Raw genomic sequence first — 19,096 nt, 5'->3', positions numbered from 1 at the left:
GAGGAGCCAAAGATGGATTCTTGCTAGCCCTCCAATGATGCTGAAGATGTGCTGGCTATGTTCATACAGGTAGAAGTGGAACCACACAATGAAAATTCCAGAATTGAGAGATGGATGAAAAGGAATGGAGGAAAAGCATTGCTGGAGATATACAAGATGTAATCATTCAAACAGGTATTAGTGAAAACACATTGTGATCAGCCACAAAAGATGTATTTGTGCTGATCTAGGCATCTCTGACTTTCTCCGAAAGAGAATTGCTTTCCTAAATAATTAAGTTATCGATAATTAATTTCTTGCTGTCATAACCTTCAAAGCTCTTAAACTGTCCATGTATCCAGAAGTACCGTGCACTAAAAAGGTCATTCTGCAGCACTGACTGCTCTTATAGCAACAAGAGCATTTGGTATTAATTTACATTCATTGCAAACTCAAATAAACATTAACCAAAGTACAGTAATGAATTGCACCATCTTTCATTATTGAATGGGCTTGCATTTATGAACCAGGAAACCAACCTACTTTTATAGCATTTAAAGCAGTACTAACAATGTGCAATTAAAATGCTCAGTGATGCATGGGCATTATAATGCATTATGGAAACTTCGTACAATGCAATTGTAAGGGCTCTTTCAGGTTGAACTGGTTCTAAAAGGACACACCCAGTGATGTAAGATTGTAATCGACTCAGCCTTCCATGTACTATGCCTGAATCGTCCCATGCAGCTCTGCAGCCCTCAAAGAAATATTGGTAATTAACCAGATAGCCTTGCTCATTAATGGCACTGGAAATATAATGGATCACTGGGGCCATTCAACTCCAGATAACCCTGTAAAACAATTCCCCGTTGTTTAAGGTGTTCCTTGTCAGATAAGCAATGGCATGTTTACCTGCGCTCTGTATTGGAAAACACTGCTTGGTTTTAGGTAGTTAAGCTGGGGGAAGCAGAAGAAATGTTTCGTGTCACTCCAACCACCAAGGCCCCCAGGGAGCTCAACGGGACAAAGGAGGACACAGAGAGAGACAAGGTGGAGAAAGAGATTGAGGCAACAGAGAGCCAATCAACAGCACTACCCCCTGAACCTCCCAGTCCTCAGGACAGCGAATCAATGGAGGAGGAGGCAGCAGTGGAAAAGCAGCAGGGGGAGTGGCGGACGGTGAAGAACAAGAAAAGTAAGAGGGAGCGAAGAAGCAAAGGCGTTTCCCAGAGAAGCGGCAAGAGGCGTCTCCCATCCGGCATCCGACACGGATGACAAGGGCAGCAGCTCTTCGGATGATGAAGTGCCAGAGCGGCACCGACAGAAGAGGCGGCAAAGCTCCAGGGCGTTGGAGGACGAGACACCCGAGCTCCAGAAAATTGGAGACAACAAGGAGACCAGCGCACCCCAACTTTGCCTGCAACCCGAGGAGGCCAGTGCACCACAGCCCCTGGAATCTGGGAGCAGTGAGGCAATCATCGCACCCCAGCTCCAGGAAGTCGGGAACAGCAACACCCCAGAGGGGGTGAGTTTTGGAGAAGCTTCTCCAGCAAAGGTCATCTCAAAACCCACTCTCTACGTGAACCTCCAGATGCCACCGGAGCAGAACACGGCCAAGGAGATCTACCTCAGCCCATCCAAAGTGAAGGAATTTGAGCTCACTACGGGTATGAAGGAGCAGACTAAAGGTCTGGGACTCTCAGAGACAGTGGGTTTGGTAGGAGAATAAATGCTTTAAAATGGGTTTAAAGATTGTATCCATAAATGTGCGTAGCATTAAATCTACTACGCGATGTGTTGCGACCTTGGACTACCTAGCCAAGGTCAAAGCTGACCTGTTGTTTCTGCAGGAGTGTGCGATACCGCACCTCAGCTCCTACAGGCAATGGTCACGATGGTGGTCCCACGGGCCATCGATCTGGTCGGGCGGAAACGACTCTCGTTCCTCCGGCCTGGGTATTCTGCTGCGGGGAGGCAACTTCACCGTCTCCGAGGTCAAGGAGGTGGTGGGCGGGCGACTCCTCGTAGCAGACGTAATGTACAAGAACGCTCCACTCCGGTTAATTAACGTGTATGGCCCGGCACAAGGGGCTGAGCGGCTGGAGGTTTTTCAGCAGCTCCCACTGCTGCTGGCGACCTCCAGGCCGGTCATTCTGGGCGGTGACTTCAACTGCATCATCGATGCGGCTGGACGATCCGGCAGGGCCGGCAGCAGATTGGACGCTACGTCCAGATCCCTGATGGAAACAGTTAAGGATGCCAAGCTGCACGACGTCTTCAGCAACCCTGCAGACGGAGCGCAGCGTAGATACACCTGGTCGCGGCCAGACGGGTCCATTCGTTCCAGGATAGACTTCCTGTTTGTGTCCCGTGCATTCACAGTCAGATCCACCGACGTCAAGCCGGTGTTCTTCTCTGACCACTGCCTCCTACTGGCGGGCTGCCACTTGGAGAAGGACCTGAGGGTGGGCAGGGGGGCATGGAAGCTAAATGTGCAACTGCTGACCCCAGAGAACATTGAGGAGCTCAAGAGGGATTACAAAGGTTGGAGAACCGTGAAACCCCTCTTTGAGTCCCTGACACACTGGTGGGAAGCGATCAAGGGAAGCATCAAGAGGTTTTTCATCCTCAAAGGCACCCAGAAAGCTAGAAAGGAACAGAGGGAAATGTCCCGACTCCAGAAAAAGATGCAGAATCTGCTCCGGCTGCGGTCGATGGGGGTCGATGTCAAGGAGGAGCTCCAAGAGGTGAAGGGCCAGCAAGCCTCGCACTTTGCCTCGGAGGCCTCCAAGATCATCTTCCGTTCCAGAGTCCGCTCCGTGGAGCAGGATGAGACGTGCTCACGTTTCTTCTTCCAAAAGGTACACAGAGAGCGCTCTGTGATCAGCAGCCTGAAGGAAGAAGACGGCTCAGTAAAGTCATCACGGTCCGACATTCTGAGGATCAGCAAATCCTTTTATGCCGGATTGTATGACGTGAAGCCCACGGACAGCACGGCCTTCCAGTCCTTCCTGTCCTCTATCACGGAGGTCTTAGACGACAGTACGCGGGAGAGCCTGGACAAACCGCTAACTCCTGATGAACTGACTAAGGCCCTCGAGTCCTTCGAGAAGAGTAAAACCCCCGGAAGCGACGGCTTGCCGGCGGAGTTGTATTCGGCTCTGTGGGACTTGATCGGCCCAGACCTGCTAGGAGTGTACGAGAGTATGCTCCTGGCCGGTAGTATGTCAGAATCCATGAGGAAAGGCATCATCACCCTCATCTACAAGCACAAGGGGGAAAGGGAGGAAATTAGAAATTGGCGACCCATTTCACTGTTGAATGTGGACTATAAGATTCTGTCCAAGGTCATCGCCAACCGGGTCAAATCCGCTCTGGAATTGGTGATTCACCCTGACCAGACCTGCTCTGTGCCAGGCAGGAAGATCTCTGACAGCCTGGCGCTGCTCAGGGATACGATTGCCTATGTACAGGACAGGGGTGTGGATACCTGCCTCATCAGCTTGGATCAGGAGAAGGCCTTTGACAGAATATCGCACACCTACATGGGGGATGTGCTCTCCAAAATGGGGTTTGGGGAGGGAATTCGAAATTGGATCCAACTGCTCTACACTAACATCAGTAGCGCAGTCTCAATCAATGGGTGGGAAACAGATAGCTTTCCGATTAAATCTGGAGTCAGGCAGGGCTGTCCTCTCTCGCCTGTCCTTTTCGTGTGTTGCATAGAACCCTTTGCCGAGTCCATCAGGAAGGATCCGGGCATAAGAGGAGTGACGATCCCAGGCAGTGGAGGCACTCAGGTAAAAGCCTCCCTGTACATGGACGACGTCGCCGTCTTCTGCTCGGATCCGCTGTCGGTGCGCAGACTGATGCACATCTGCGACCAGTTCGAACTGGCCTCGGGAGCCAAGGTAAATCGTGGGAAGAGCGAGGCCATGTTCTTTGGGAACTGGGCTGACCGATCCTTTGTCCCCTTCACTGTCAGGGCTGACGGCCTGAAGGTGCTGGGGATATGGTTCGGAGGGACCGGGGCATGCGTTAGAAACTGGAAGGAGCGAGTGGCTATGGTGAAAAGGAAACTGGGCATGTGGGAGCGACGCTCCCTCTCCATTGCGGGTAAGAACCTGGTCATCAGGTGTGAGGTACTCTCGCTGTTGTTGTACGTGGCGCAGGTCTGGCCCATTCCAGACTCCTGCGCGATGGTGATCACTCGAGCCATCTTCCGCTTTATCTGGAGGTCGAAAATGGATCGTGTCCGCAGGGACGCGATGTACAAGCCTCTAGATAAAGGGGGAAAAAACGTGCCCAACATCGCCCTCATACTGATGGCCACCTTTGTGTGTGGCTGCATCAAGCGGTGCGTAGACCCTCAGTACGCAAACACCAAGTGTCACTACGTGCTGAGGTTCTACCTGTCCCCGGTGTTGCGAAGGATGGATCTGGCCACGCTGCCGCGGAACGCTCCAAGTAGTTGGACCGTGCCGTACCACCTGTCCCTGGTGGAAAAATTTATGCAGAAAAACACCTTTGACCACAAGTCCATCAGGCAGTGGTCAGCACGTAACGTCCTAGAGGCCCTGAGGGAAAAGGAGAGGGTGGACCCTGTGGGATGGTTCCCCGAGCAGACTGTCAAAGTCATTTGGCAGAATGCCTCATCGCCAGAACTTTCCAACAAGCACCAAGACGTAGCTTGGCTGGTGGTGAGAAAGGCCCTCCCCGTCAGATCCTTCCTACACGCCAGGAGGCTCACCCCCTCTGCACGTTGCCCTCGAGGTGGCTGTGGTGGGGAAGAGACCGTTGGTCACCTCCTTGTGGATTGTGCCTTTGCAAAGAAAGTCTGGAGAGAGATGCAGTGGTTGCTGTCGAGGTTCATCCCGAGCAGTTCTGTGACACAGGACTCTGTGCTCTACGGGCTGTTCCCAGGGACACACACCGAGACAAACATCAACTGCAGCTGGAGGATCATCAACTCGGTGAAAGAGGCGCTTTGGTCTGCCCGAAACTTGTTGGTCTTCCAGCACAAAGAGTTGTCCCCGACCGATTGTTGCGGACTGGCACAATCCAAAGTCCAGGACTACGTGCTGAGGGACGCACTAAAGCTTGGGGCAGCTGCCGCAAAGGCGCAATGGGGAAGGGTCGCTGTCTAAGACCTTTCTACCACAGCGCACCGAGAGACTGGGAACTGTTTAGAGCCCCTCGGGCTGTACAGATCAAAATGAAAGTATAGCAGTAATTCTGCATGCAGTTAAAGATTCCTAATCATTGGCACCTGCTAACCTTCACCTAAATTCATTGAACTAAGGTAAGGTGTGACCCTGCAGGAAGAGAGGGTGTATATATACATTCCATTTAAGGCACACAAAAACTTTACATGTGGATTCCTCAGTTGTTTAGTTTGGAGATTCATCAGCAAGTGATCAAAAATAAACTATAGCATGATAATAGTCCATTATTTCTTGATTTCTTCTCTCAATTTTTTTCCCTTCTCATTTGCTGAGTTATAAATCTATGGGTGCCCGGGGCTCTCAGGCAACTCGTCGAAGGAATCATTTTTCTTGGTAGTGAATGCTGGCAGACAACTCAACTGCAGGAGACATCACTGCAAAGTCAAGCCCTGTACTTAGCAATCTCCATATCGACATTTCCAACAGGGGTCGCTGGTAGCAATTAGGAGCATAAAATCTCTAACTCAGCATTCTGAAATCTCTAGTTGTAGCTCCCCTACTGCTGTCTTGTCTGAGATCAGCTATCATGGAACAGACTGAGAATCAAGCCTAGTACACGTATGAGCATCATGCCTCAGTTACATTTGCTAAGCCACTGTGGACACAAGAGAACAGTCAACAGTCTGACTTTTAGAACACTGTGCAAAGGGGCCTGAATTTCATTTTCAAAGTTCTCCCTTGTTCAACATCATATATGCATATCTAGTACCAGCTCTAGGTTCTCTTAAGCTTTACATTGCAAACTTCAAAATGTTACATCTTTTATCACAAATAAAGTTTCAGACAGAGGGCAACAACTTTGTCTAGATTTCCAATCCCATCCAGAAACATTTGAGGTGCTTATTGCATTTTGCTTTTGTAATCGCTATATTCACTTGCCAAAAAGAACACGTTTAAGTAAGTGAACATCTTACAAGTTGTTTGCCAATCCAGTCATATTCATAATCGAACATGTAACCCTTCTTATCGAATAAATCTGTGAAGAGCTTCCTTAGGTAGTCATAGTCTGGTTTCTCAAAGAAGTCCAATCTTCTTACGTAACGCAAGTATGTAGCCATCTCTTCTGAAAACACAAAATGCCAGTTTCAACATTTCTCAGAGTCACTAAATATCACCCCTTTCAAATGTGTGTGTGGGGGGAGCAGGAAGTAGCTAATGCAGCTTTTAATATCATTCCTGTTTATTCTGGCTTTTTCATAAAGAACTTTATTTGCTAGAAGATTAGTTTTGATTTTCTCTATTCTCGGCAAATGTTTTTACCTATGCGGATTTCTTTCTGCCAAACGTTTCCGCAGAAACAATTTAAAAATTAAATTCAGTATACTGGGTATGCAGTTGAAACTACTGTTAAAAACAGTAGTTTTTAAGAAAATGATTCATTAGTCCTCTCGTTAATGAATAACATAAGTTTAACACAAGACTATAAAGCTTTTTGAGGTTCCTATTCAGGACAAGCGAGGAAGCAGCACCCATAAGATCAGGTAGCCAAACAAAATCTGTTTGAGCGCTAAGTAACCAAATTATGTTAAAAAGGCAAGGGCATATAGAAACATCTCTGCAATTCTTTGAGCCTATTGCAAATACTCTCTACTTTAAAACTGAATTAAAAATGCACGTTAAAATGTACAACTAAAACAAATAGAGGAATTAAATAAAACCACAGCTGTACAAATCCTTCGAGGCTTTATATAGTGTCTAACCACATCATAAATTATAAATGGTGTAATTAGACAAAATTCCTATATTCCATATCGTAAACTGTTTATAGCAAACTCATTCTCCAAATTAAAAGGATTATCTTCTTTATTTCTTCCTCCTCAGGTTTAATTAGGAGGAAATTAACCAAGTTCGTAAAGCCTTTCTATTTTAAACTTATTCTGTTGTCAGGTGTCTCATACTTTACGTTGTTTTGAGAAGTTTGAGAATGTTTCATATGAAATATAAATATTAATTTTCCTCTTGTATTCTTGCAAATTTCCAAGCAATCCCAACAAGAATATGCACGACCGTTCATCTATTCCTGAGGGTGATTCATGGGAAATATGGAAGAGTCGTAATGGAAACTTCTTTGATATTTTATATCCCAAATGGTTCATAGATTACAAAGTCAGGCAAGTTGCAAAGTCAGGCAAGTATGAAAGCTCTTAAGGCAGTTGTATTAATTACAGTGTCCAACAGTTTTCTGATATCTTTTGCATTCATACCATAAATATAAAAGAAATAGATTAAATTTGAAGACCCAGATTACACCAGGAAATAAGAATAAAAGTGAGGCAAATTTACTAATGACTGGAATGATAAGAAATATAATTATATTCAAGGCCTTGAAAACAACCAAAGTAAAACTGAACCGCTTATTTTTGTCATGGATATATTTTCAGGGACAATTTCAATTAGCTTGTACTTAACCCTGTTGATTGGTGGCCATATAGTGGCCACAAAGTCCTGAACATTGAGGACAGGTTCCATCATGCTGTGCCACATGTTGTGCTAAATGGAACAGATTCAGAACAGATCGAGCAGCTCAAAATTTGGCATCCATGAGTGTCTGTGGGCCATCAGCAGCAACAGAATTGTATTCAATCATAATCTATAATGCCATGGCCCAGCATATCTCACACTCTACCATTAGCATCATGCCGGGGGAATCAACCCTGGTTCAATGAGAAGTGGCGGAGAGCGTGCCAGGCACAGTACTGAAAAACGAGATGCCAACCTGGTGAAGCGACAACACAGGACTGCTGCATGCTAAACAGTGGAAGCAGCAGGCAATTATGCAGAGCCAAGCAATCCCACAACCAACAGATCAGATCAAAGTTCTGCTGTCCTGCCACATACAGTCATGAATGGCAGTGGGTAATCAAACAATTTACCAGAGGAGGAGGCTCCACAAACATCCTCAATGATGGGCAAGCCCAGCATGCCAATGCAAAAGGACATGACTTAAACATCTCCAATCATCTTCAGCAAATGTGCTGAGTGGATGATCCATCTCGGCCTCGTCCTGAGGTCTCCAGCATCACAATTGCAGTCTTCAGCCAGTTTGTTTCGATCCACACGATATCATGAAACAGCTGAAGGAACTGGATACTGCAAAGTCCATTGGCTCTGATAGCACCCAGTTGTAGGACTGAAGACTTGTGCTCCAGAACTAGCTGAGCCCCTAGCCAAGCTGTTTCAGTACAGCTACAACACTGGCATATGTTCCATGTGGAAAATTGCCCAGGTATGTCCTGTCCAGAAAAAAATAGGACAAATCCCATCCGGCCAATTACTGTCCCATCAGTCTACTTTTGATCATCAGCAAAGTGACAGGTGTTGTCAACAGTGCTATCAAGTGGTACTTACTGAGCAATAACATGCTCACTCATATGGAAGGCAGAGGAAACAAGGACTAGGAGCAAATAGGGTCATAGTACAAAAAAAATGTGTAAAAATGTTAAAAAAGACAAGTCTAAAGGCACCGCATGGAGCATTCACAATAAGGTAGATGAATTAACTGCACAAATAGATGTAAATGGGTACAGTATGATTGCGATTATAGGAGACTTGGCTGTAGAGTGACCAAGGTTGGGAACTGAATATCCAAAGGTACCTGATATTTAGGAAGGACAGGCAAAAAAGAAAAGGAGGTGGGATAGCATTAGATAAGGATGAAATCAAGGCAATAGCGGGAGAGGATATTGGCTCAGAAAATCTAGATGTAGAATCAGTCTGGGTGGAGCTAAGAAGCAACAAGGGGCTGAAAACATTAATGGGTGTTGTCTATAGGTTAGGGAGGAGACGACATTAAACAAGAAATTAGAGATGCATGTATCAAGGGTACTACAATTATCATGGGTGACTTAAATCTACATATAGACTGGGCAAACCGAATTAGCAATAATAATGTGACAGATGAATTCCTGGAGATGGCATTTTAGACCAGTATGTTGAGGAGCCAACTAGGGAACAGGCTGCCCCCGATTTAGTATTGTGCAATGAGGGGGAGTTAATTTAGAATCTTGGTGTGCGGGGTCCTTTAGGATACAGTGACCATAACATCATAGAATTCTTCATTAGGATGGAAAGTGAAGTAATCTGATCCGAAACTCGGGTCCGAAATCTAAACAAAGGAAACTACGAAGGTATGAGGCATGTGTTGGATATGATTGATTGGGTAACTTCCTTAAAAGGCATGACAGTGGATAAGAAATGGCTAATATTTAAGGAACGGATGTATGCAGTGCAACATCTAATCTGATAGCAATTACGGAGACATGGCTGCAGGACAACAAAGATTGGGTCCTTAATATTATGGGGTACATGACATTCAAGAAGGTGGAGGGTAGCACTGTTAATCAAAGAGGGCACTGATGCAATAATTTGAGATGACCTTGCTTCAGGAGATCAGGATATAGAATTAGTTTGGATGGAGATGAGGAATAGTAGGGGAAAAAAGTCATTAGTGGGAGTGGCCTACAGACCCCCTGACAGTAGCCACAGTGTGGGACAAAGTATTCAAGAGAAAATATTGTGCGCTTGTGATAAAGGGACGGCAATAATCATGGGTGATTTTAATCCACAAATAACTGGAAAAATAAGATTGGCAGTACTTGTCTGGATGAGGAATTCTTACAATGCTTTCGAGATAGTTTCTTAGACCAGCATGTTCTGGAAGCAACCAGAGAGCAGGTTATATTAGACTTGGTATTGTGTAACATGACAGGGTTAATTAATGACCTCAGAGTAAAGGCACCCCTAGGTATCAGCGGCCACAATATAATTGAATTTTACATCCAGTTTGAATGGGAGAAGGGTGGGTCTAAGACTAGTGCCTTAAACTCAAACAAGGACAACTATGTGGAGAAGAAAGCTGAGCTAGCTGAAGTAAACTGGGAAACTAGGCTAGAGGGTAGATCAATAGAGAAGCAATGGCAAACACTTAAAGGGATATTTCAGAATAAGTACATTCCTATTATAAAAAAAAATTCTAAGGGGAGGACCCATCAATCATGTTTAACTAAAGAAGTTAAGGAAAGCATCAAACTTAAGGAAAAAACATACAACTCTGCAAAGGTAAGTAGCAGGTCAGATGATTGGGCAGAATATAAAGAAAGGCAGAGAATGACTAAAAGGTTAACCAGGAGAAAGAAATTAGAGTATGAAGGGAAGCTAACTAGAAATGTGAAAACGGAAAGCGAGAGTTTCAATAGGTATTTAAAAAGGAAAAGGAGTGAGTAAAGTGAATGTTGGTCCTCTAGATAGTGACAGTGGAAAGTTAATAGTAGATAATAAGGAAATAGCAGAAGAAATGAACAAGTATTTTGCTTCTGTGTTCTCTATAGAGGATACAAAAAACATTCCAGTAATAGCTGCAAATCAGGAGGTGAAAGGGAGAAAGGAACTTGGTGAAATTGAAATCATTAGGGAAATGGTACTAAGCAAATTGATGGAGCTGCCGGCTAGCAAGTCTCCAGGTCCCAATGGACTATATCCTACGGTCTTAAAAGAGGTGGCTAATGAGGTAGTCGATGTGCTGGTGTTAATTTTCCAAAATTCGCTAGATTCTGGAAAGGTTCTATCAGACTGGAAAGTAGCAAACATAACCCCTCTATTCAAGAAAGGAGGGAGGCAGAAAACAGGAAACTATAGGCTAGTTAGCTTGGGGTCTGGTGCTGGGAAGTTGTTCGAATCAATCATTAAGGAGGTTATAGCTGAGCACTTAGAAGTGCTCAAGGCAATCGGAAAGAGCATGGTGTTGTGAAAGGAAAATCATGTATAACCAATATATTGGGAGTTTTTTTTTTGAAGGAGTAACATGCGCAGTGGATAAAGGAGAGCCTGTAGACATACTGTATTTGGATTTCCAGAAGGCATTTGATAAGGTAAAGGTTATTATGGAAAATAAAAGTGTGGTGTAGTAGGGTAACATATTAGCATGGATAGAAGATCCTTGGCCAGCAGAAAGCAGAGAGTATGCATAAATGGGTCTTTTTCGGATTGGCAGGATGTGAAGACTGAAGTCCCACAGGGGCCTGTACTGGGGCCTCAACGTTTTAACGATTTACATCAATAACTTAGATGAAGGGAGTGAAGACATGTACTAAATTTGCAGATGACACAAAGATAGGTAAGAAAGTATGTTGTGAAGAGGGCACGAGGAGGTTGCAGATGGATATAGACAGATTGAGTGAGTGGGCACAGATCTGGCAAATGGAGTTTAATGTGGGAAAATGTGAAGTTGTTCACTTTGGCAGGAAGAACAAAAAAGCAGAGTATTACTTAAATGGAGAATAGCTGCATAATTCTGAGGTACAGTGGGATCTAGGTGTTCTAGTACGAGTCACAAAAAGTTAGTATGCAGGTACAGCAAGTAATTAAGGCGGCTAATGGAATGCTATCCTTTAAAAAGTAAGAATGTTATGCTTCAGTTATACAGGGCATAGGTGATACCTCACCTTGAATACTGTGTGCAGTTTTGGCCTCCTTATTTAAGGAAGGATGTAAATGCATTGGAGGCGGTCCATTAAATTTATACCTCGAATGAGTGGGTTGCCTTATTATGAGGAAAGATTGGACAGACTGGGCTCGTTTCCACTGGAGTTTAGAAGAGTGAGGGGTGATTTGATTGAACTATACAAGAGCCTGAACGGCTTTGACAAGGTGGATGTCGAAAGAATGTTTCCTCGGGCAACACGTTCCCCCCCATTGGGGAGGGAAGTCCGGGAGCGGCCGTGGGCAGTCGACCTTCTGGGGGCGCCGCCATTTTGCGTGGGCGGGCCAATTAAGGCCCGCACAGCGTGACGTCCGCCAGGAAGCGTGATGCGCTCCCTGTGCGGGCAAGGGGGGAGTTTAACCTCAGCCAAGAGCGCGCTCCTTCGCACTTGCACGCAAAACAGCGCACAGATCTCCCTGAGGCAAAGTGCTGCCTCAGGGAGGTCGTCTCCGATTTGAAACTTTTAGTAAAGGTATGTAAAAAATCTCCCTGCCATGTCCCCTCATGTGACACTGTCACATGAGTTGGGACACGTCCATAACTTCTATTGAAACCTTTAATAAAAATTTAAATACCGTCATGAAACCTCATACCGCCCGTGGATGAAGTTTCATGCTTTTTCCGAGGCCCACCTGGGCTCCCAGACTGCCTGCCAACCTGAAGGTTGGATTGGCAAGACCATCAATCAGATTAATTACTTTTTTAATGGCCTCAATAGGCCATTGACAGTTCGGTGGGTACACAGCTGATTTGGCTGCACGCCCGCTGAACTGAAAATCTAAATGACACGGGTGACGTTGGGACACGCCCGATGTATTCCCGCTCGCCGAGTGGAAGATGCTGTCCCTCTTGTAGGTGAGTCCAGAACTAGGAGGCACTGATTTAAAATTAGGGTTCACCCTTTTAGGACAGAGATGAGGAGGATTTTCTCTCAAGGGGTGTGTGACTTTGGAACTCTGCCTCAGAAGGTGGTGGAGGCGGGGTCATTGAATATTTTTAAGGCAGAGGTAGATAGATTCTTGTTAGGCAAGAGAATCAAAGGTTATCTGGGTTAGATGGCAATGTGGAAATCGAAACACAAGATGATCAGCCATGATCTTATTGAATGGCAGAGCAGGCTTGAGGGGCTGAATGGTCTACTCCTGTTCCTATTTCTTTTGTTCTTATGTTCTAACAGTTATACATTCCTTTCTAGCGCAAAAAACCCACAACATAACCATGGCTAACAAAAAAATTTAAGGAAAGTATCAGGTCCAAAGAGGAGTCATATAAAGTTGCTAGCAAGCCTGAGGATTGGGAGCAGTTTAAAATTCAGGAAAGGAGGACCAAGAGGTTGATTAAGGGGAGAGGGAAAAAGAAGAGTACAAGAGCAAACTTGCAAGAAACATAAAAGTGGACTGAAAAAGTTTCTATATGAGTGTATGGAAAAAGAAAAAGATAAATATAGGTCCCTTAACATTTTGAAATGGGAGAATTTATAATAGAGAACAAGGAAATGGCAGAGAAATTAAACAACGACTTTAGTTCTGTCTTCATGGAGGAAGACACAAATAACTTCCCAGAAATACTAGGGAACCAAAGGTCTAGTGAGGAGGAGGAATTGAAGAAAATTAGTATGAGTAAAAAAAAAGCGCTGGAGAAATTAATGGGACTGAAAGCAGATAAATCCCCAGGGCCCGATAATCTCCATCCCAGGGTGCTAAAGGAATTGGCCATGGAAATAGTGGATGTGTTGGTTGGAAGATAGCAAATGTAACTCCATTATTCAAAAAGGGAGGGAGACAGAAAGCAGGAAACTATAGGCCAGTTATCTTAACATCTGTCATAGGGAAAATGTTAGAAGCTATTATTAAAGAAGTTATAGCAGGGCACTTGGATAAGCTGAAGATCATCAGGCAGAATCAACGTGGTTTGTGGATGTACTGTACTTAGATTTCCATAAGGCATTTGATAAAGTGCCACATTAAAGGTTATTGCAGAAAATAAAAGCTCATGGTATAGGGGTAACATATTGGCATGGATAGAAGATTGGCTGGCCAGCTGGAAGCAGAGAGAAGGCACAAATGGGTCTTTTTCAGGTTGGCAAGATGTAACAAGTGGTGTGCCACAGGGATTAGTGCTAGGACCTCAGCTGTTTACAATTTATATAAATGACTTGGATGAAGGGATGGTTGGGGTGGTTACCAAATTTGCTGATGACACAAAGGTAGGTAGGAAAGTAAGTTGTGAAGAGGACATAGGAGGCTACAAACAGAAATAGAGAGATTAGATGATTGGGAGAGATCTGGCAGATGGAGTATAATGTGGGAAAATATGAAATTGTCCATTTTGGCAGGAAGAATAAAAGAGAAGCATACTATCTAAATGATGAGAGATTGCAGGGCTCTGAGGTGCAGAGGGACCTGGGTGTCCTAGTGTATGAATTACAAAAGGCTAGTATGCAAGTAACTAGGAAAGCTAATAGAATGTTATCATTTATTGCAAGGGGAATTGAATACAAAAGTAGGGTGGTTATACTTTAGTTGTACAGGGCTCCTGTGAGAAAACATTTGGAGTACTGTGTACAGTATTGGTCACCTTATTTAAGGATGGATGCGAATGCGTTGGGAGCAGTTCAGAGAAGGTTTACCAGATTAATACCTGGAATGGGTGGGTTGTTTTATGAGGAAAGGTTTGGACAGATTAAGCTTGTATCCACTGGGGTTTAGAAGAGTAAGAGACGACTTGATTTAAACATATAAGATCCTGAGGAGTCGAGACAGGGTGGATGTGGGGAGGATGTTTCCTCTTGTGGAAGAATCTAGAATTAGGGGTCACTGTTTAAAAATAAAGGGTTGCCCATTTAAAACAGAGATGAGGCGAAATTTTTTCACTCAGGGTAGTGAGTCTTTGGAACTCTCTTCCTGAAAAGTTGGTGGAAGCAGAGTCTTTGAATATTTTTAAGGTAGAGGTGGATAGATTCTTGGTAGGCTAGGGAGTGATAGGTTATCAGCAGCAGGTGGGATGCAGATTTCAGGTTACTATCAGATCAGCAATGATCTTATTAAATAGCGGAGCAGGCCTGAGGGGCTGAACGGCCTACTCCTGCTCCTTTTTCGTATGTTTATACAGACGAGGCCAGATAGGCTGAGTGAGCCAGAGGGTTTGCAGATTGCTGGGTTCCCTGCATCCAGGGTGCAATTGACTGCACATGCGACCATGAAGACGCCAGCGGGTCAGCCAGGTGTCTTTATCAACAGGAAGGGATTCCACTTGATAAACATTCAGATAATTTGTGACCACAAGATCCAGATTCTGCAAGTCTGTGCAAGGTATCCTGGCAGCTCTCATGACGCTTACATCCTCAGGCACTCACAAGGTGCCAAGGCTGTTCACTGCTCCAATTCGACGGGGTGGATGACTGCTGGCAGACAAGGTCTATCCATTGAAAAGGGTTCTTATAATGCCTCTCCACCACCCAAGAACACAAAGGCAGAGCAGCGTTATAATAGATGCCATACCTTCACAAGCACGGTGCCAGAGAGGACCATAGGTCTTCTGAAGGTGCGCTTCCGATGCCTGGAATGTTCAGGGGGAGCACTATAATATCCCTCAGAGCGGGTCTCATTGATAGTGGTTACATGCTGCACTCTCCACAATCTGGCTCTGGCAAGGGGGGACCCACTGAAGGAAGAGGATCTTGAGGCAGCTGCAAAGGCCAGAGAGGATGAATCCAGTGGTGTGTCAGAAGAGGAGCACGGCAAGGATGTGGAGGCAGACCTTTGGATCCTTCAGGGAGGCCTTGATCTAGCGCTCCTTCAGCTGGGCTGCCAAAGACCTGCCTCCACCTCACGCCAGTGGTGCCGCCTCCATCCAGGATGTCTGAAATGACCCTTTCATTTGAACCCAAAGTCCACTTAGTGCCTGTGCAATAAAGTTTAGAGCCACTCACGTCCAGCATGAGATACTGGCATGTCCTGCACTTACAAAACAAGTTAAGCATACACAGGCCATTAAGACAAAAGCAAAATTTATATAATATTCGCACTCTCATCAAATGAGCATAACAATATCTGGTGTTAATGGTCACACCAGTAAACATATTAACAAAACATGGCAAAACAGAAGATCACCCATGAACAGTCCCTCTTATGCTCATGGTGCTTTAAACAGGTTTGTGATGCTGTGTCTGTTGCCCCACTGCCCTCCCTGGCACCGGCATTGGAGGCAGCCTGCCGACTGTGCTGTCCTGTTGGCCTTGGCGGTCGTCCTCTGGCCAGTGGAGCCTGTGCTGGCCCTGCCTGGGAGGGAGCGGCCAGTGCCATGGCTGGCATCTCCCCAGTCATCGCAGCCTCATCAGATACCACAGTCACTGGCAGAGGGGCGGAGGAGCTGCTGCCGTCATCCGGAGCGCCCGGAGAGGAGCCCACAGAGATGATAAGCAGCTCATGTGCCAATGTGAGGTCGCTCTGGACCTCCCTGCTCACCACTAACGGACGGGCACCTAGCTGGGCTACTGGGTGTCTCATCCATCTCCCACACTGACACTAACCACCTGAGGTCAGTGCCTGTGTGAGGGTTTGCAGGTCCAAGCGCAACCCCAGGAACCCCTGATTCGGTTCCTGGAGCTGCCTCTCCTTGAGGGTCGCCACTCTCTCAATGGAGGAGGCAGTGCGCTCAGTGATGAGTGTCAACACAGTGCTAATGCTCTGCATGGATTCCTCCACAACAGACACTATGGCACGCATACCCTCTTGGATCTCCGCCAGATCCTCCCGCACATCCCGCTGGACATTCAGCATCTGCCGCCTAACGGACGACTACAGAGGCTTATCACCTGCCTTCGAATCAGCATCGTCCTGGTCTCCAGCAGTCCTCCGACTGCCGGCGCCCTGGGCACTGTCTGCCCCTGTCTGATCCTCAAGTGAGTGTGAAGTGCTCGCACTGCTATGCACCAACATTTTAGCCGATGATCTAATGCCCACCGAGGTGCTGGTATCTGTGCTGGTGCCTGGTTCAGCGAGGGGGTGTGACGCAAGTGCATCTAAAGCCCAGTGGTCCTCTGGCATCAAGAGTGGCTCTTCAAGGTTCAGCGTTCGAGGGCGAACTGGTGATTCTAGGGGAGAACAATAACATGTCATTAGTTTAAGTCTTCGCACTGTCACTGTGCATGCCAGGCACCCTGGTGAGACAATGGAGATCTGCATCATGGTGCCATCATCTTTCAATGATCAACGGGGACTCCAGTTTTGAGGGTCCCATTAATGATGAGACTACACAAGAATGTTTGCACAATCCAGCACTCTCACCTCTGTGCACTGCACTCTTACCTTCATCAGAGACCCCTGCCTCTCCATGACCGGCTGACCGAGGTGGGTGGCGGCACTCCAGCTCCAAGGCATCCAACTTGTCCCTTGTCAGAATGAGAAAGTTGGGGGGTGGGTCCTCCACCTGTCTTAGTTCTTCCATTGGTGTTATGACTTCTCTTCTCCTGAAATGACAAAGGAGCATTGATTTGTCCACTCTCTACATGCAGAGCCACTGCACTGCAACCTCGCCAACACCACCCCTCTCCCCGGGACACCTTGCAGGGCACATCAGAATTGTGGCCCACCACCCGCAAGGCACTCAGTCCAAGCAGCTCACCCCCTTGGCCAGCTCCGGTGTCAGTGACAGTTGGCACTCAGACTCTAACACCCCTGAGCTTCCCGGGTGGACGGCCAGCTCTTAACACTTCTCCACACTGATCCATGCCAACTTGGTACTCACCCTTGCCAAGCGCAGATCGTTAAACCTTTTGTGGCACTGCACCCATGTGCGCCGCACAACGTCATGGCCGCTGACCTCGGCTGCCACCTCCTCCCAGGCTTTTTTGGTGAGGTGCGGTGGCCTCCTCCTGCCACTTCTGGGTAGTAGAGTGTCCCACCTGACGTTGGCGTCCTCCACAAAGACTGTGAGGCACTCATCCAAGAAAAGGGGGAGGCAGAGTGCCCACCCGACTTGCCGTCCCGCCTGACGTTTCCAGGTGCTGGTGAGGCCATCGTTTGAGTGAAACGGTTTCCTGGGCAGACTCCAAAGATTCTCCCCTGGCAGCCTTCAGGGAGCTGCCTCTGCTGGCTTTAAAGCACCCGCTGGGTCACCATTTTACCCGGCACCCGATAGGCTCCTGCCCCCAACCTGCCCTTCCTGACCATTGAGGGGGCGCATTTCACGCTGAGTGGACCTTAATTGGCCATCCAGCATGAAATCTCGTTTTCAACGCAACTGCAGCCAGGAGCGGTTTCCACATCTGCTTCCGCCAACTTGGTGCACACGCCAAGCATGAAATTCAGGCCATTGAAGTGTACAATATTCTGACAGGGCTGCACAGGCTGCATGCAGGGATGAGGTTTCCTCTGACTGGGATGTCTAGAACAAGGGGTCACAATCTCAGGGTACAGGGTAGGCCATTTAGGACTGAGATGAGGAGAAACTTCTTCTCTCAGGGAGTGGTGAATCTGTGGAATTCCCTACCTCAGAAGGCTGTGGAGGCCAAGTCACTGAATATATTTAAGAAGGAAACAGATAGATTTCTAGACTCTAAAGGTATCAATGGGTATGGGGAGAGTGCAGGAGTACGGCGCTGAGATAGAGGATCAGCCGCGATCATATTTAATGGCGGAGCAGGGTTGAAGGTCCAAATGGCCTACTCCTGTTCTTATTTTCTATGTTTCTATGCTCAGTTTGGGTTTCGTCAGGGGCACTTGGCTCCAGATTTCATCACAGCCTTGGCCCAAACATGGACAAAAGAACTGAGGTGAGAGTGACTTCCCTTGATATCAAGAGTATTTTGACTGACTATGGCATCAAGGAACCAAGTAAAAACTAAGTCAATGGGAATCAGGGGGAAACTCCAGTTGGAGTCAGACCTAGCATAAAGAAAGATTGCTGTGGCTGTTGGAGGCCATCTCTGTTCTAGGACATACTACTGGAATTCCTGAGGGTAGTGTCCTGCCCCAACCATCTTCAGCTGCTTCATCAATGACCTTGTCTCCATCAGAAGGTCAGAAGTGGGGATGTTTGTTGATGATTACACAATGTTCAGCACCATTCGCCATTCCTGAGATACTGAAGCAGTCCATGCACAAATGTAGCAAGACCTGGACATTTAGGTTTGGGCTGATAAGTGGCAAGTGACATTTCCTGCCACACAAGTGCCAAGCAATGAACATCTCCAAAAAGAGAGAATCTAACCATCTCCCCTTAACATTCAACAGAATTGCCATCACTGAATCTTCTACCATCAGCATCCATGGGTCACCATGGACCAGTCATATAAATACTGTGGCTACAAGAGCAGGTCAGAGGCTGGGAATTCTGCAGTGATCAACTCACCTCCTGCCTCCCCAAAGCCTGACAACCAGCTACAAGTCACAAGTCAGGAACGTGATGGAAT

At 46.5% G+C, this 19,096-nt stretch overlaps 1 protein-coding gene across 2 annotated transcripts in view; it reads right to left on the bottom strand.

Moving 5' to 3' along the window:
- LOC144695841 (casein kinase I) overlaps positions 1 to 19,096 on the bottom strand; it is a 296,518-nt gene that overhangs the window by 63,698 nt on the left and 213,724 nt on the right. For both annotated transcript variants that reach the window (XM_078566880.1, XM_078566871.1), the window contains exon 9: positions 6,119 to 6,267. In XM_078566880.1, coding sequence (XP_078423006.1) covers positions 6,119 to 6,267 — 149 coding nt within the window. The remainder of the gene's footprint in view (positions 1 to 6,118; positions 6,268 to 19,096) is intronic.

The sequence above is a fragment of the Cetorhinus maximus genome, chromosome 2, assembly GCF_964194155.1.
Source record: "Cetorhinus maximus chromosome 2, sCetMax3.hap1.1, whole genome shotgun sequence".
NCBI classification, from domain to species: domain Eukaryota; kingdom Metazoa; phylum Chordata; class Chondrichthyes; order Lamniformes; family Cetorhinidae; genus Cetorhinus; species Cetorhinus maximus.
Note: the sequence above shows the minus strand (reverse complement) of the source record. Positions and strands in the feature narration are given on the sequence as shown.